Source organism: Gopherus evgoodei, chromosome 1 (assembly GCF_007399415.2).
Source record: "Gopherus evgoodei ecotype Sinaloan lineage chromosome 1, rGopEvg1_v1.p, whole genome shotgun sequence".
NCBI lineage: Eukaryota > Metazoa > Chordata > Testudines > Testudinidae > Gopherus > Gopherus evgoodei.
Window position 1 is genome coordinate 166523716 of NC_044322.1, and position 15453 is coordinate 166539168.

Genomic DNA, 15453 nt, shown 5'->3' on the forward strand with positions numbered 1-15453 from the left:
TTATGCTGAGCACTGCATACCTGATTCATGACTTGATTGCCGCAATGTAACTCTACAGAAGTTAGTATAAACTTGATGTAACAAAGCAATGAATCAGATCTTCCTTGCCTGCTGTAACATTCTGCCATCATATTATTCTTTCATCATATCAAGGGGTCATGGTTTTAAAACTTGCACATTTTTCCTTTTTCACTCAGAGATATAATTGCCTGTTTTAACAGCTTGCATTTCATCAACCAAAAAGCTCTTTCATCCAATGCAAAATTGTAACAATTTTACCACCTTCGAGAAAGTTAAATGCCAGTTTTAAAGTGCCGGTGTCCTTTGTCGTGTTTAAGATCTCTAGAAGGTTTTAGTGTGGGTGTTTATATGAACGGATGGCTCAGTGACAACTCAAATAGTAACCTAGCTTGATCATATAAAGGGTTAATATATGCAGCAAGCATAGTGTATCTTTGTCATGCAACCAATCATCAGATAACTTCTACAGAAAAGCATCTATTAAAGTATTAGTTAGACATGAAAGATTTTTTTCTTGCATAAAATTAGTAAAATTTAACATACAGTCTGTGATACACAATCTGTGTGTCTGGGTAAGAAAACAGCTGTGTGCACCTTCATTTCTATGGTGTGTTATTTTACTTGGCCTATCCAGAGTTTCCTAAAACTTTTTCCTATGGTCCCTTCAGCAAGACAAAATGCCATTTTGCTCTCAGGCTTGAATTACAATACAGTTTTTTCCAACATGCTGTAATTTGGGTCTCTGCACATTAAGAAGTGCTGTGCAGTACCTGCAGCAAAGAGCCTGTGGCACCTTATAAACTAACAGACATATTGGAGCATGAGCTTTCATGGGTGAATGCCCAACTCCCACCACGCAGTGGGTGTTCACCCATGAAAGCTCATGCTCCAATACATCTGTTAGTCTATAAGGTGCCACAGGGCTCTTTGCTGCTTTAATAGATCCAGACTAACATGGCTACCCCTCTGATACTGTGGAGTACCTGCACCTGCAAGTGTGCATGGATGCAGGAGTCAGTGAACTGGTCTTGCAGGCCAGCTCATTTGACAAGAGATCAGCAAATGTGTGCTGACATATAGAAATTGCATGACGCAGTGCCATGCCACACACCACAGACACATGAGCTCTGTTTTTCTAGGGCTTGATTCTGAGAGGCACTGAGCACTTGTAAAAATCAACAAAGAGTCCTGTGGCACCTTAAAGACTAACAGACGTATTAGAGCATAAGCTTTTGTGGGTGAATGCGCAACTCCCACTGAAGTCAATGGGCTTTGCACTAGGTGAGCGCCTCTGAGGGTCAGCTCCTTAGAAGACGTAGTGCCGCCAATTGTTTTTATTTGATTATTTTTAACGTCTGAAGGTCTGTTTCTATTTAACCCCGAGGACACTGAATAATGCTATGTGTATAACTCAAGGAGTTTCTAGAAGGGCCAGATAGGAAGTAGGGTTTCTGGCTGTAAAGAAGCAGGAAATTGGAAGTTGTGACCAAGGGGAAGTGGACAGGAAGTATGAGACTTTCCTCCTGCTGTGGTGTGGGTAGGACAGTAGGAGGGACCTCACTGTCCTTGGGGGATGTTAGTGAAGGAGTAGGGGCTTCAGTCCCTGAGCAAAGAACACTAAAGATGGAGATAGTTCTGTCTAGTGCTCTAAGATTCAAGATCTTCAACTGGCAGACTGACATGCCTGTTCCCCATGGCTAGGGGTGAGAGATTGCTCACTACTACAATAACTGGGGCGGGCAGAAGCAAATCTCTCATGAATATGACTCTCCCTGATACTGGAAGCAGACAAGTCCATTATACAGAGAACAGCTCACTGTCAGGGGACTTCAAAAGCATGCAGAGTAGAATCCTTGCCAGGTGCAGGAAAAGGGATAGCTGAGAGTACCAAACACAGCATGAAGATGCACAACAGTTTGAATTTCCCTTGAGTTACTAGAATAGGCATCTGTGGGGTGCAGGAGGTTGTGTGTTACTGAACTCTGTGTTACTTTAATGAAATCTCTCTGCTGCTGCTGCTGCTGCAAATTTAGAGTCAACTATTTTGCATGATAGGCTTGAATGCCAAGATTCTGCTGCAGGTTTGAAGTCTCTTTGAAGACTCGTCAAGGAAAAAGGCAAAATTCCTCAGGCGCAATACAAAACCAAAACCATGCAGTTCAAAGAAACCTTTGCAGGATCCCATCCTGGAGTCTGACCTGTCAGGAGTCACAGACACCCACCAGGAGTGCTAGTGAAGTCAGCAGCGATCTGCCCACATCTATCATATTGTAGGATTGGGGTTTTAGACTGTAAGCCCTTTAGGGCAGAGATTCTGTCCACCTTTGTTTGTACAGTGCCTGGCACAATGGGGCCCTGATCACAATGGAGACCGCTGGGGGCTATTGAAATATAAATATTAAGTGTTGAAAGGAGAACAGACTGAGGTTACACTGCATGATGATCAATGTATTGCCCTTCTAAGATTACTGGTCAATATTCAAATATCATGGTACTGCCAGTATACTCTATAAATACAATAAAGGAATATTTGTACAGTAATTATTTTCCATACAACGTAAGGTACTGGCTACTATCTATGTGTCTCTTATCCCCCTACTAGTCAGAATGTCAGTCTTAGTCAAATGTCTGTGTGACTATATTGTTCTCTAGGGCTCATTTCCAGAAGATACAAGCCCTAATAGGACTTCAGCCAACAGAGACTCTCATTTACTTAAGTGACAGAGGTTTGTGCTTTGGGATCATAAAATCCTTGATGACTGGGAGGGCTGTGCAGTCATGAGGTGCAGAATAGCTGACAAGCATGAAGTCCCTTGCAGTCATAGAATCATTACAAACAATGTGGAAGGTTGTCTAATTCCTGAATAGGGAAAAATGGATAATAATTGATCAATATCTATAGACTTTCGGGCTTTGGGTTAACCCTCTTAAAACAATTCAGTTTCAGAAGCTGACAGTGCCACTATATTACAGACTATTTAGTGTGAATAGAAGTGTGACACTAAGCTCCCTCTATTCACACCCAGCACACTATTATAATAACCTCTGTACAAAATATGCCTTGTGAGGTATCATTTGAAAACTAATAACTTGCTGATCATGAATATTCTTGTAAATATATGTACACAGTGAGTATTAAAAGTTACGAATATACTGGAATTATGACTAAAGTGTGTTTAAACCAGGCACGTCAGGGGGAGTTGGTAAATAGGTCTGCCTTAGACAAAGGAATGCGTATTTGATTCTCTGACCAGCCCAGTCTTCAGCCAAAGCCAATGAAGGTCCATTTTTATGTATTAGGTAAACAAAGCTATTAAGCTTAAAAAGTGGAGGAAGTAAGAACCTGGAGCCTCCTTCATCACCAACTCCATGTCGCCTTCCTCACGGCTTGAATAAACTTTCCTTTGAGGGGTAATTCTGGGAAGACTCCATTTCAAAGGTTTGCTGCTCTATAAAGACATGTGGGGGGCTTAAGTGATAAGCAATTGAATCAACTGACTGTGTCCAATATTACTGTATTATAAAAATGTATCAAGAGATCTTTTCTGAAAACTAACACAACACTAGTGATTAATATTGTGAAATGTATGTATTACACTGTATGAGGAAATATGGATACTTATAATATTTAAGCTTTAAAATCTGTGGCCAAACAGGGAAAAACAGGTTCCCCCCAAGATAGCAGAGAAGGCGTTATTTACTGTCTCCAATGTAAATTAAGGGTGGTGGAATCAAAACAATGGGACCCTATTTAACTATGGGGGATGGGAAGTCCACAGGGAGGGAAGAACAACCTGAGGTCATCCTGCCTCTTGAAACATTGGAAGATATATGCAAAGACAGAAGCCATCTTTGGTGTCCATCACTAGACAGACACATGGGAACAGAGCTCTTGCAAGCTGAGGAAGATGCATCTTGCAGTCCAGTGTGGGGGTGGGAGGTTGAAGTCTCTGGAGACTGAATGTAGGTGACAAACCTGCTTAGGCAAAGATTTTTCAACTAGGAAGACAAACAAAGCCAGCATCTTATACTTCTTTGTAAGGTCCTGACTGAGGGAAAGTCAGTCATGGCTGGGAAGAAGAAAGATGGGAAGTAGAGAGGAGTGAGAAAAATCATCTTGAGCAAAGCCTGAACCTTGCCAGATTAAGTTTTAGATGTGTTTTCTTATAACTATTTCTAACTTTATTTCTTGTACTTGAACTTACTTAAAATCCTCTTCTTTTGTTCGACAACTCGTTTCACCGCAATGCTGTGTTTGAATTAAAGTGAATGTTAACGCCAATTAATTTAGCAAGTGGTTTGGGATTGTCTCTTTAAAGGAAAAGTGGACTCTATTATTCTTCTGAATGTTGCAGGAGAGAGCTGAACATTTCAGAGCGCATGGCTTTGGGGAAGTTTGGGACTGGAGGTCTGTTGAGGTCATCTGCTAATCTTATCCGAGTCTGGGAAAGACAAAAGCGTGGCTGTGATAACTGCTGGCTGGCTGTTGGATTCTAAGTGGTTGAATCACAGCTGTATATCGCACAAAGCATATGCTGGCTACATGTGTGTGTTCCAGGCTGGGAGCCAAAAGTAGCAGAAGCATTCTGGGGAACTCAGGGTTATAATATAAACAGTGACAATCTCTCAGTGGTCTGAACTGCACCCCAGAGCATGATAGGGAGAGAAAAAGAAAAGGGATATCTCGATGCACTGTAAGGGACACTTGGTAACCTTGATGCACAAGGATTTGGGATTAGGTTCTTGTAGCCCATGTGATTAAGGGAGAAAGGTGCTGGTGAACCCCCATGCTTCACCCCATCATCATCTTTATATGTCTCCAATTTGCATTAATAAGGATTATACACATACATCCTTGTACCTCAAGATTAGGCTATCATTTGAGAGAAGTGATATTAGCCAAACAAGCTCTCAGATCTGTTACAATTACAAAATAAGGTGTGATCAGCCATGTTAGAGATTAGGGCTGACATTTTCATGGACGCCTATAGAAGTTAAGTGTCCAGCTCTTATTGAATTTCAACAGAATTTGGGTACCTCTCTTAGGGTCCTTTCAAAATCATAGCTTAGATTTTTCTTTAAACCCAAGATGTTCCAATTTTGTCACTGGAATTCATCCTGGGTGACCAGAGCCCTTTAAAAGTGACCCTGCAAGTGTAACTACTTTGTAAATCATGAATTAGAACACAAACTTATTTACAGCTGGTGATTAAAATTAGGACAGCAGTAAAAAGGTTAGAACAATGACATTTAATGTTACTCCACTTTTTTTCCTACCACAACAATGTGTATTTTCATATACATTATATTTAATAAAATGTACTGATATGGAAATAGGAAGCCACGGGTTTAGTTCTATTTACAGATTTTAATTGAAACATTTTTCTTAACAACATTGAAAAATAGAAACTTAAAAGTTCTTTTAATTGTGTTTTCAGCCAGTTAGTGGTAAACAAACACATGCTTTGAAGTTAAACTTCCTCTAAAACTTGGTCAGTTGACAGTTTCTAACTGAAGTGTGTATCTCTGTTTTGTTCAAAAAATACATACGAATGTCTGTCATTTCTGATACAAAATTCTACACTATCATCAATAAATAAATAATAAAGAGATTTTTAAAGTATGAAATGTAAACTTCATTGTCCTTCCAACATACAGGATTTTGTTTTTCAATTTCTTGAAACATTACAGTGGTCGTGAAGGAAATTATAACACACAGACATTTCCCAGCACAGTTTACACTTACTACCATACTGCATCTAGCTATCCATTATGAAGATATCCTAATTTCCTAATGGAAATCATGACGACTTTTAGTGGTCTCCAGAGAACACCGTCTATACAGGAAAGGTCAGAACTAGTACCAAAACAACATGCAAAGAACATCAAAACCTACCAACAAGCTCCACAAGAACATTAACATGCCAATGAAAGGGTTGACACCTCATTCTGAAATAAAGTCATTACAAAAATACCAGTTTATGCATGATACCTAGGTAATGAACAAAAGGACTCTAAGCAGAACAGTGATGGACTTTACTCTCTTATGGGGCTCTATTGTCCTTGGAGGTCCCAACTCAGAAAAGCAACTGAGCATATCCTTAAGGTACATGGGACTTAAGCACATATGTAAAGTTAGGTTCTTTGCTGAACAGGGAAGGTTTTTCTGAATCGGGGCCTACATATGTGTGGGGAATTACGTGTGTCAATCTCTGCCCTGCCCCCAAGATGACAACAAGACCCCTTTTACTTTGGGGTTACTCACTCTGTACAATCACAAACAAAGATTTTATTTCTTTTTTTGGTCACATCTAATGTAGCCAACAAACTCGGAATGAACCTGGTTTGCAATGAACGCCTTTTGTGAGCTACAGTATGCTACTGTCCTGATTTCAAAACCAAGATGTCAAATACGTTTAGGCACAGTACAATTTAATAACCAGTCACCATTGATTGCTTTGCAAACTAGACTCTACAGGGTAGAAATTAGCTTCCTGAGCTAGAGCAGTGATTTCTTGTCACAGCTGGTGACTTGATCATCCAGCAGCTTTCATACAATTAAGCAGCAGTAGTAAAGAAGTGGTACAGTACAACATTCTATCTCCTTCACATATTGTTTAAACATTTACAAATCTCCAGGAAATGATGGTACTCTGTTAGGGTGAAATTCACTGCTGTGGAGAGCGCTAGCACAAGGCCTGTGCGCTGTTTATGTTTCTTTTAAACCTTATTTTGAGAATGCAATAATGGTACCTTCTGTGTTTAATATATATATATATTTATATATTTAAAAACAACAACATTTCAAATACAACCATAACAATCCTAAAGAAAGTCAGAGATCTTCTTACCTGGGAAGTGTTCATTCATGTCATGTTTATACACCGCTTTGTGGGGCAATAGGCACATAATTCCTATGGGGAAGTTTACAGAAAGCCTTCAAACATACAATCAGTGCCCTCTTCATTTAAATTAAACATTACAGTAACTGGAGTAAGTGCAACAACCTACATGGTTTGTTCACCTTTCAGCTTGGAGCACAAGTTACAACTATGTTACTTCAGAAACCCTGAAAACTATAATGAAGTTCCAAACAGAGACAGAGATCTGCTCCCAAAACTGGGAATCAATTTTCAGTAAGGATTATCAAGGCACATAGATTTTCCTGTTTGCTTTGATAACCCCCTTGCACATGAAGAACAAGCAGTAGTTTCATATAAAACGAATAAGGATTTCTAGACAGCTTCTGCAGACACCTATTGCAGTGAACTCAGATTAACGTGAAACATTGGTGCATTTTCCCCTAAGGTTCATCAAACAATTGCAGATCTAGTCGGACTACGATCTCTCCTGTTGGGACTTCGTGCAGGAGGAGACACTTTGTAACTGGTCCTTTTGAGCCCTGATCTTTCTTAATGTCCGCCACGCGGATTTCAGTTCGTCCCAAAAAGTCTGAAACACAAAAATCAGCATATTCAGAGTGAAATACATTTTCACTTTCCACTTTATTTTCTGACAAAATGTTACTTCAAAGAAGGCACTAGATTCCATCTGCATTGGGAATATAAGGAGAAAAGATGCCCTCTTTCAACAATAGTTTTATGGCTAATATAGGTAAAGCCTTAAAATCTCTTGAATCTAAAACTGGCTTTTCTAATTTGCTTTTATATTCCATCTATCTGTTTTTTTAATTAATACATTTTAATCAAAAACATCAGGTAAAAGTACAAGAAACAAAAGGGATATTCAATTAAATTAAAAGGCGACAAATTCAAAGCTGACAAGTGAATATTTTTTCACACAATGCATAATTAGACTGTGGAACTCATTGCCACAGCAATCCATTGAGGCCAAGAATTTAGCAAGTTTTTAAAATATTGGACATCTATATCGATATAAAGAATATCCAGCATTATCATGGTTAATGATGATAAACATTTTGGAAGGGATATTAAACCTTGTGCTTCCAAGCTTAAGCCTATTTCTAACTACTAGTGATCAGGATGAGATCTAATATTAGGGGACAGATTACTCCACATGTGCCTACTGTGAGTTTCTTATACCTTCCTCTGAAGCATAGCGTACTGGGCATTGTCAAAAACAGAATACAGGATGAGATGGACCACAGGTATGATCCAGTCTGGCAATGTGTGCATTCTTATATTACAATCCAAAAATCATACATGCCAAACAAAACACCAAAAATGTTAAACCATTGGACTGGATCACCCATATCATTCATGGGATCAGTAATTTCAAGTATGTAACCCTTAAATCACACCAAAAAAAAAAAAAAAGAAGAAGGCAACAGTTGTGAAAGGGGAGAACATATCATCCAGGTGAAGTATTGTTTTAGGGTAAAATCCATCTCAGTTCAGTGAAAAGGGGCCAGCACCAGGACAACGCACCACTTAAGGATATGTCTACACTAGAGCGGCACAGCTCCAGCATTGCAGCTGTGCCACCGTAACGCTGTAGCTTTAAATATGCCCTCAGGTAGGCATACATATGCTAGCTTTTGTCTAGCTAGCACAGCTAAACACAGCAGTGAAGAAACAGCAGCCCAGACCCCAGTACGAGTGTGTACCCCAGTATTCCAGGCCGGCTTGTTCCGTCTGTGCTGAAGCCCGTGGTGCTGTGTCTTCACTGCTATTTTTAGCTGTGCAGTGCTAGCCAGATTAAAGCTGGTCTGGGTATGTGTACCCAACCTGCAATCACAGCTTTAACTGCACTGTAGACTTACCCTAAGAGGCAAGTCAGAAATATAAACTGAGTGCTTCTATGCTGTTAAATGTTTACGTAAGCACCCATGTAACTTCTAATAAATGGAAAGGTGGGGAGAAGGGAAAACATCACCAGAAGTGTAGCAGCTTCCTACTTACCATCTGGGGAGAACTGATCCCTCTCAAACACAGTTATGCAGAGTACATCCTGCTCCAGATCTTTGATAAAGAATTGGCAGTTAGAGTTCCATTTAGGGTTGAGAGTGTCCTGCATAGTCTTGGTGATGTGACACTGAGAGCCCATTGTCACCTCACAGTATGGGTTACTCTTTCCTGAAAGGAATAAAGCAGATGCAGGGGTGTGATCACATTTTGATGGGCATGGATTTAATATCCTAAATACCCCCTACCTTCCATTACCATCTAATCAGGAAAAGGCTGCTGGGCTGCCACTACTTTAACAAACAAAGAGCATCTCTGGGGGCCCATCCAGAGCACCCTCAGCGCCTTGTGATTTCAGCACCTTGCGGGATCGAGTCTTGTGTGAGTGACACTAAGAAAGTTTGTAAAAAAATACTTAAATACATGCCAACAGCCCAAGTTTCGCTGTCCTGCAAGTAACTGTTTCTGTGAATATTAGGTTCATTAAAACTGCTTCATTTCACAAAATCTGCATTTTGGGCCTATATTTTCTTTAGCGTTAGACAGACAGGAACATCCAGGGGAAGCGTCCTTCTTTATAATATGCTCTAGGAAAATCAGTAAGGTCCTTACCATGTGACCTGCAGGGTTTTAGTTCAATGCCTTCCACAATGTTCACCATCAACCTTCCAATGCCTGTTGCCCTTTGGGAGCGAACTATGGAGGGATACGGGGGAGAGGAAGGACAAAATTCATTAGTATGCACCTGGCTTTCGACACTTCCATCAAAGACTACAGGCATCCTACCCCACATTGTACCTAAGTAGGCCTTTTCTCTCTTCTTCTTCTCAGTCTCTATGTAAAGTTCAGAAGCAGCTTTAATTTTCTGAACCCAGGCAGTCCTTCGGAAGGAAAAGACAAAAAGTTACCCCAAAGCATTATGATTACTATTTTATTTCTCTCTAGCACTACACAGCATACAAAAATAGATGGTCCCTGCTCCAGAGCCCTCACAATCTACAGGTCTGTGCCTATACTGGTATATGCTATATTGGAGCCCTGCACCTGTGAGTCAGTGCGACTCTGCAGAGGTGTAAAGGTCTATACGTAAGAAGGCCTAAGAGGCAGAATCACAATGGCCAGGACACAGTGGGAAATCAAGAGTTGGGGATAACTTTTCCCTCCCATTTTTCCTGCATTACTACAATAAACTAACTGGGCATTACAAAATCTCTAGGGGCCACAGGCACAGCTGGTATAAATCACTGTAGCTGTGCTGACTTCACTGGTGCTTCGCTGTGTTATGCCAGCTGAAAAACTCGCCTGTGGAGTTTTTAGAAGAGCTGTTAAAGAGGAGAAGATGGTGGCTTTGTAAACCAGAACGGGGAGGTCATTTCACTCATAGGGACTTAGCCTGGAAAAATGCACAGAGAAAAGAGAGGGAAGAAAGAAACAGAGAGAGCATCAAGGCTGGTGTTACGGGCAGAGTTCAGGAGCAGTACCATGATATCTAAGAAAGTCTGTGGTGTACGCAAATGGGGGCTCCAGGCATGTATCAAGTGTAGATTTTAACCCTAGGTTTTGCAGTTCTAAATATTTACAAGCAAAGATTAAATTGTTGGCCAAATCTATCAGGTACTGATGCTAATGCAGTATTTCAGTTGCTGTTAATAAAAACTCAAACCTCTAGGTGTCAGTGATGGTAAGTGTTAAAACGTTGCTTTCTGTATCATCTGCACAGTGCAAAATCACTCAGCTGGTAGTACCATTCAAACTTGGTAGAAAATATATTCAGAGTGCTGAGATATTGGCTGGCTGCACTAACCACTCCAATACAGAATATGCAACAGTTGTGACAGATCACTACGTGAAACATGGGGCCTGATCCCCAACTAGTGTAAACTCATGTTGTTCTATTAAAGTCAATACAGCTAGGTCCATTTTCATCCGCTGAGGATCTGGCCCACTCTGTTAATTTACTCTATGGTATGGAAATGGAGATACAGAAAACACCTAGGAGAACTACTGTGATCCAGCCATGGTATGGACTTTTATGAATAATTTTTAAGCCTAGAAATCACAATTCTATATCATGTCATTCCTGTCTGTTCTCCCTCCTAGGAGGTCCCCCTCTGAGTTCCAGGAGTCCCTCGTTTGCCTCCCCCCTTTCTATCCCACTCCCCTTCCTGCAGAGGTCCTGTCCTGTGGTGACAGAGAAGGGATGTGCCCTACTCCTCTGGAGTCCCACTCACTGCAACTCCATGCATTTACCAGAGCTGGTTGCTAGAGAGTGAGGTCAGGTATCCACTCTTTCCAGCGTCTGAGGGTGACAGCTTCACAAACCCCCCTGCTTGGGCTGCTGGGGAGCAAGGGATGTTTTACCCAGGTTTATATGCATTAAAATCTTTACAAATGATGCCTTTACAAGCAAGGATCATACTGAGCCTGTACCCAGGGCCACACCACATCGCCTCTTGTCTTATTGCCCCCATCAGCTTCTGCAGGACTGAGGCTTTCACTGTTTAACAAAAGTTACTTTTCTAGTCCTTATGTTTTGTGACCTGATGCAATGATGTCTTCTTGAGTTTGCAGACAGACAGACTGAAACAAAAGTATCAGGAGAGGTGGAAACCCCTCACTTGTCTCCCTTCATTTGTTAACTCTGAAGCAGAATGACATCAAATTGAGTTTTCCCTTTGTTAACCATTTCCCTAGTGGTCTGGGTCAAGTTAGAGAAGGGTATATCCCATTTTCCAATAATTATGATTACCACAGCATTCACCATACTAAGTACAGGGAATACTACAGACACCTGGGTAATGTTACCTACTTGCAAAGACATTTACAAAGATTTTCATGGTGATTGTCGTGTGCACAAGCACATGAACATATACATCAAAATCTTTACAGTCAGCAGTGAGGAGGCTGCAGTGACTTACCTTTCATTTATGCTTTCTGCACGAAGCGTGTAGACTCTATCAATGTGGGAGATATGGAAGATGGGCTCATCTCCAGAAGGATCTGTGGGTAATTTTACTAGTACCTCATTTAGAAAAATGGGCTGTGAAATATTAGGCAAAGCTAGAGTAATACAGCACTGAACACACTGGAATGCTCAACACAATACAGACTGTTTTTGTTGTGCCCAGGATATCCCTTCTAGCTCCCCACTTTTTAAACTCCCTTCTTCAAAGGGCTTGTGTCTCATTCACCCTTTCTCTTGCCAAAGAGAGCTCCCTCCAGATCCTGTGAATGCTTCTACTTGAGTCAGAGAGTCACAGCTTGTTTCAAAGTTCCCCCTTCCCACAAGCAGCACACTGCCCTCTGCATCACTTCCCTCTTTCTGTAGCTGGGATACTTGAAGTCAGCTAATAGGATGCTCAAAAGTGCCTTCCTTTATACAGATCAAGCTTAAAACCTGTCCAGCACCAGCACCACAGGACTGGAGTCCCAACAGTACTTAACAACCTCTTTCTTTCTCACGCAGCAACAGATAGTGCCATTGCCCACATCTCCAAGTGCGGAACTGCCACCATCCTGAACTGTTAGAACACCAATAGCTTGGCTACCATAAAAGTGGTACTTACAGTTTTATACATTTTATACTGCAGATTAGACTTGGGGCTGAAGACCTTGTCTGTACTAGAGGAACCAAGAGGCTTTATGATCTGAGTCAGCAGGAGGAAATCATTGAACAGAAAACCATACAGTTCCTTGTTGCTCTTGGCTTTGTAGAGTTTCCCACTGTGCAGAAACTTGCGTGGTCCCAAGCAGTTTGTAACAGAATTAAAGACCAGTTGCTAAGAAAAGAGGAACAACAACAATGCAAGGTACAAAATCAAATCATTGAGGCTCCCCTGGAAGAGATCAAATACAGGTTTGAGTTCAGACATTTATTTCAGCTCTTTTCAAAGGGATGATGAGTAATGCCTCAGTCTCACAGTACGAGCAGCACAAGGCATAGAAAGATGATAGAAAATAACTATTAATTTGAGAATAGGTCCATCAATGGCTATTAGCCAGGATGGGCAGGGATGGTGTCTCTAGACTGTTTGCCAGAAGCTGGGAATGGGAGACAGGGGATGGATCACTTGATGATCACCTGTTCTATTCACGGCCTCTGGGGCACCTGGCATTGGCCACTGTCGGAAGACAGGATACTGGGCTAAGTGGACCTTTGGTCTGACCCAGTATGGCTGTTTTTATGTTGATCTGGTGCTCTTCAGTATGACTGGGCCAGCACATGATGAGGGCACGGAAGACAAAAGCACTTGGACCTCTCTTTGATCTTTCCTGCTGCATACTGGTATCTCTGTGGAGGAGGGAACAAAGCTGATGGCTCTTCCCTGTGGGATTGGTGGTTGTAACGTGCATGGAGTCAATGGGCCTTCCTATTGGCTGATCCATCTCCAAAGTGGCTGTAAGAGTTAGCATGTATGTGTGTTGGGGTAGAGGGCATATGATTTTGCTCCTGTGTTTGGATTTCACCCTCTAGTTCATACCCAGGAGCTTCTGGATAACCATGGTGCTGCTTCTTTTTGTGCTCATGACGCTTGGTTTAGTGGGTTACCTGCTAGTCAGCGGCTATGTGGAGGAGTTTGGATTAATTGCACATTAGCCACTAACTCTTATAAAAAACAGTTATTCACCTTCTCATAAGTGTTGTTCTTCGAGATGTGTTGTTCATGGCCATTCCAATTAGGTGCGTGCACGCCGCGTGTTCAGTCATCGGAAACAACAGTTATGAGAAGGTGAGTAACTGTTTTTTTTTTCTTCGAGTGATTGCTCATTTTGATTCTAATTAGGTGACTCCCAAGTTCCTCCCCGGAAGTGGGGATTGGAGCACCACTCTGCCAAAAGCTGCATCATCTCTGCCATGCTGGATGATGGCATAATGGGAGGTGAACGTATGCACTGAGGACCAAGTTGCTGCCCTGCCGATTTCTTGATTCGGGGCCTTGGCCAGGAACACTGCTGATGAGGCTTGTGCCCTTGTGGAATGTGCCTTAATAGCTGGAGCTTGGCCAGCTCGTAACAAGTTTGGATGCAGGCTGTAATGCAGGAAGATATTCTTTGAGATGAGACCGGGAGACCTTTCATCCAGTCTGCCACCGCTATGAACAGCTGGTTTGACTTCCTGAATGGCTTTGTGCACTCAATGTAGAATGCTAGCACCTGCCGAACATCCAGTGAGTGTAGCCTCTGCTCTTGGATACTGTTGTGAAGCTTAGGATAAAAGATGTGTAGAAAAATGTCTTGCCTAGTAAGGAATTGTGACATTGCTTTAGGAAGAAAGTCTGGGTGAGGTCTTAGTTGTAATTTGTCCTTATGGAAGACTGTGTATGGAGGATCAGAGGTAAGGGCCTTTAACTCCAACACCGTCCTAGCTCATGTGATGGCCAACAGGAAAGCTATCTTCCATGATAAATAGAGAAGGGAGCAAGTCGCCAACAGTTCGAATGGGGTCCCCATTAGTCTGAAGAGGACCAGGTTAAGGTCCCATGCAGGAACAGGCTGTCTAACCTGTGGATGTAGCCATTCCAGATCCTTAGAGAAACATCCTACCATAGGATTAGCAAATAGAGAACGCCCGGACTCTCCCGATGGAAGGCCAAGATGGCTGCAAGGTGTTGAGGTTGCTAGGCCTTGTTGGTTGAGATGCAGAAGATCCTCCAGCATGAGTGGTACAGACGCCTGGAGTGGAGGTGTGTGTTGCTGGGCATGCCAGCAAGTGAACTTCCTCCACTTGGGTAAATAAGTGACCCTGATGGATGGTTTCCTGCTCCTGAGTAGAACCTCCCTTACCGTCTCCGAGCACAGGAGCTCCATGGGGTTTAACCATGAAGCTTCTAGCCATGAGATGGAGGGACTGGAGGTCAGGTTGGTGAAGGCAACTGTGATCCTGAGCGATCAGATCAGGGTAGATTGGTAACATGATTGGGGTGTCCACTGACAGCTCCAGAAGCGTGGTGTACCAGTGTTGATGGGGCCATGCTAGGGCCAGCAGAATTACCTGCACTTCGTCTCTGCGGATCTTGAGCAGCACCTTGTGCAGGAGTGAGACTGGTGGGAAGGCATACATGAGTCGGTCTCCCCAGGGTAGCAGGAACGTATTCCGATTCCACCCAGGCTGTGTTTCTGGAAGAAGCAGAACATTGGGCACTTTCTGTTCCTCCAGGTGGCAGAGATCGATCTAGGGAAACCCCAACCTTTGGAAAATGGAATGAAGGACATCCGGACAGATGGACCACTCGTGGTTGCAGAACAATCTGCTGAGGTGATCTGTTAGCTCATTCTGCACTCCTGGGAAATAGGACGTCTCCAGGTGAATGGAGTGGGCCATGCAGAACTCCCATAGCTGAAGAGCTTTCCAACATAGGGGGGAGGAATGGGCTCCAACCTGCTTGTTGATGTAAAACATGGCAGTGGTGTTGTCTGTCATCACTGCCATGTGCTGGCCTTGCAGCTGAGACTGGAAAGTTTGGCATGCCAGTCACACTGCTCTGAGCTCCCTGATATTGATATGGAGGGAGAGCTCATTCTGCGACACCCCCCAACCCAGAGCTGA

At 42.4% G+C, this 15453-nt stretch overlaps 1 protein-coding gene across 5 annotated transcripts in view; it reads right to left on the reverse strand.

Annotated features, from left to right (window-relative positions):
* Positions 1 to 960: 960 nt before the first annotated feature.
* The window catches only part of ITSN1 (intersectin 1), a 238546-nt gene continuing 224053 nt past the window's right edge, over positions 961 to 15453 (reverse strand). For 4 of the 5 annotated variants that reach the window (XM_030578544.1, XM_030578535.1, XM_030578515.1 and 1 more), the window contains 6 exons: positions 12473 to 12685; positions 11825 to 11946; positions 9705 to 9787; positions 9519 to 9602; positions 8904 to 9077; positions 962 to 7473 (listed from right to left, as the gene is read on the reverse strand). In XM_030578544.1, the coding sequence (XP_030434404.1) occupies positions 7325 to 7473; positions 8904 to 9077; positions 9519 to 9602; positions 9705 to 9787; positions 11825 to 11946; positions 12473 to 12685 (825 nt within the window). In that variant the 3' untranslated portion in view covers positions 962 to 7324. Of the gene's footprint in view, positions 7474 to 8903; positions 9078 to 9518; positions 9603 to 9704; positions 9788 to 11824; positions 11947 to 12472; positions 12686 to 15453 lie in introns of all 5 variants that reach the window. The other variant, XM_030578552.1, reaches the window with a different exon arrangement.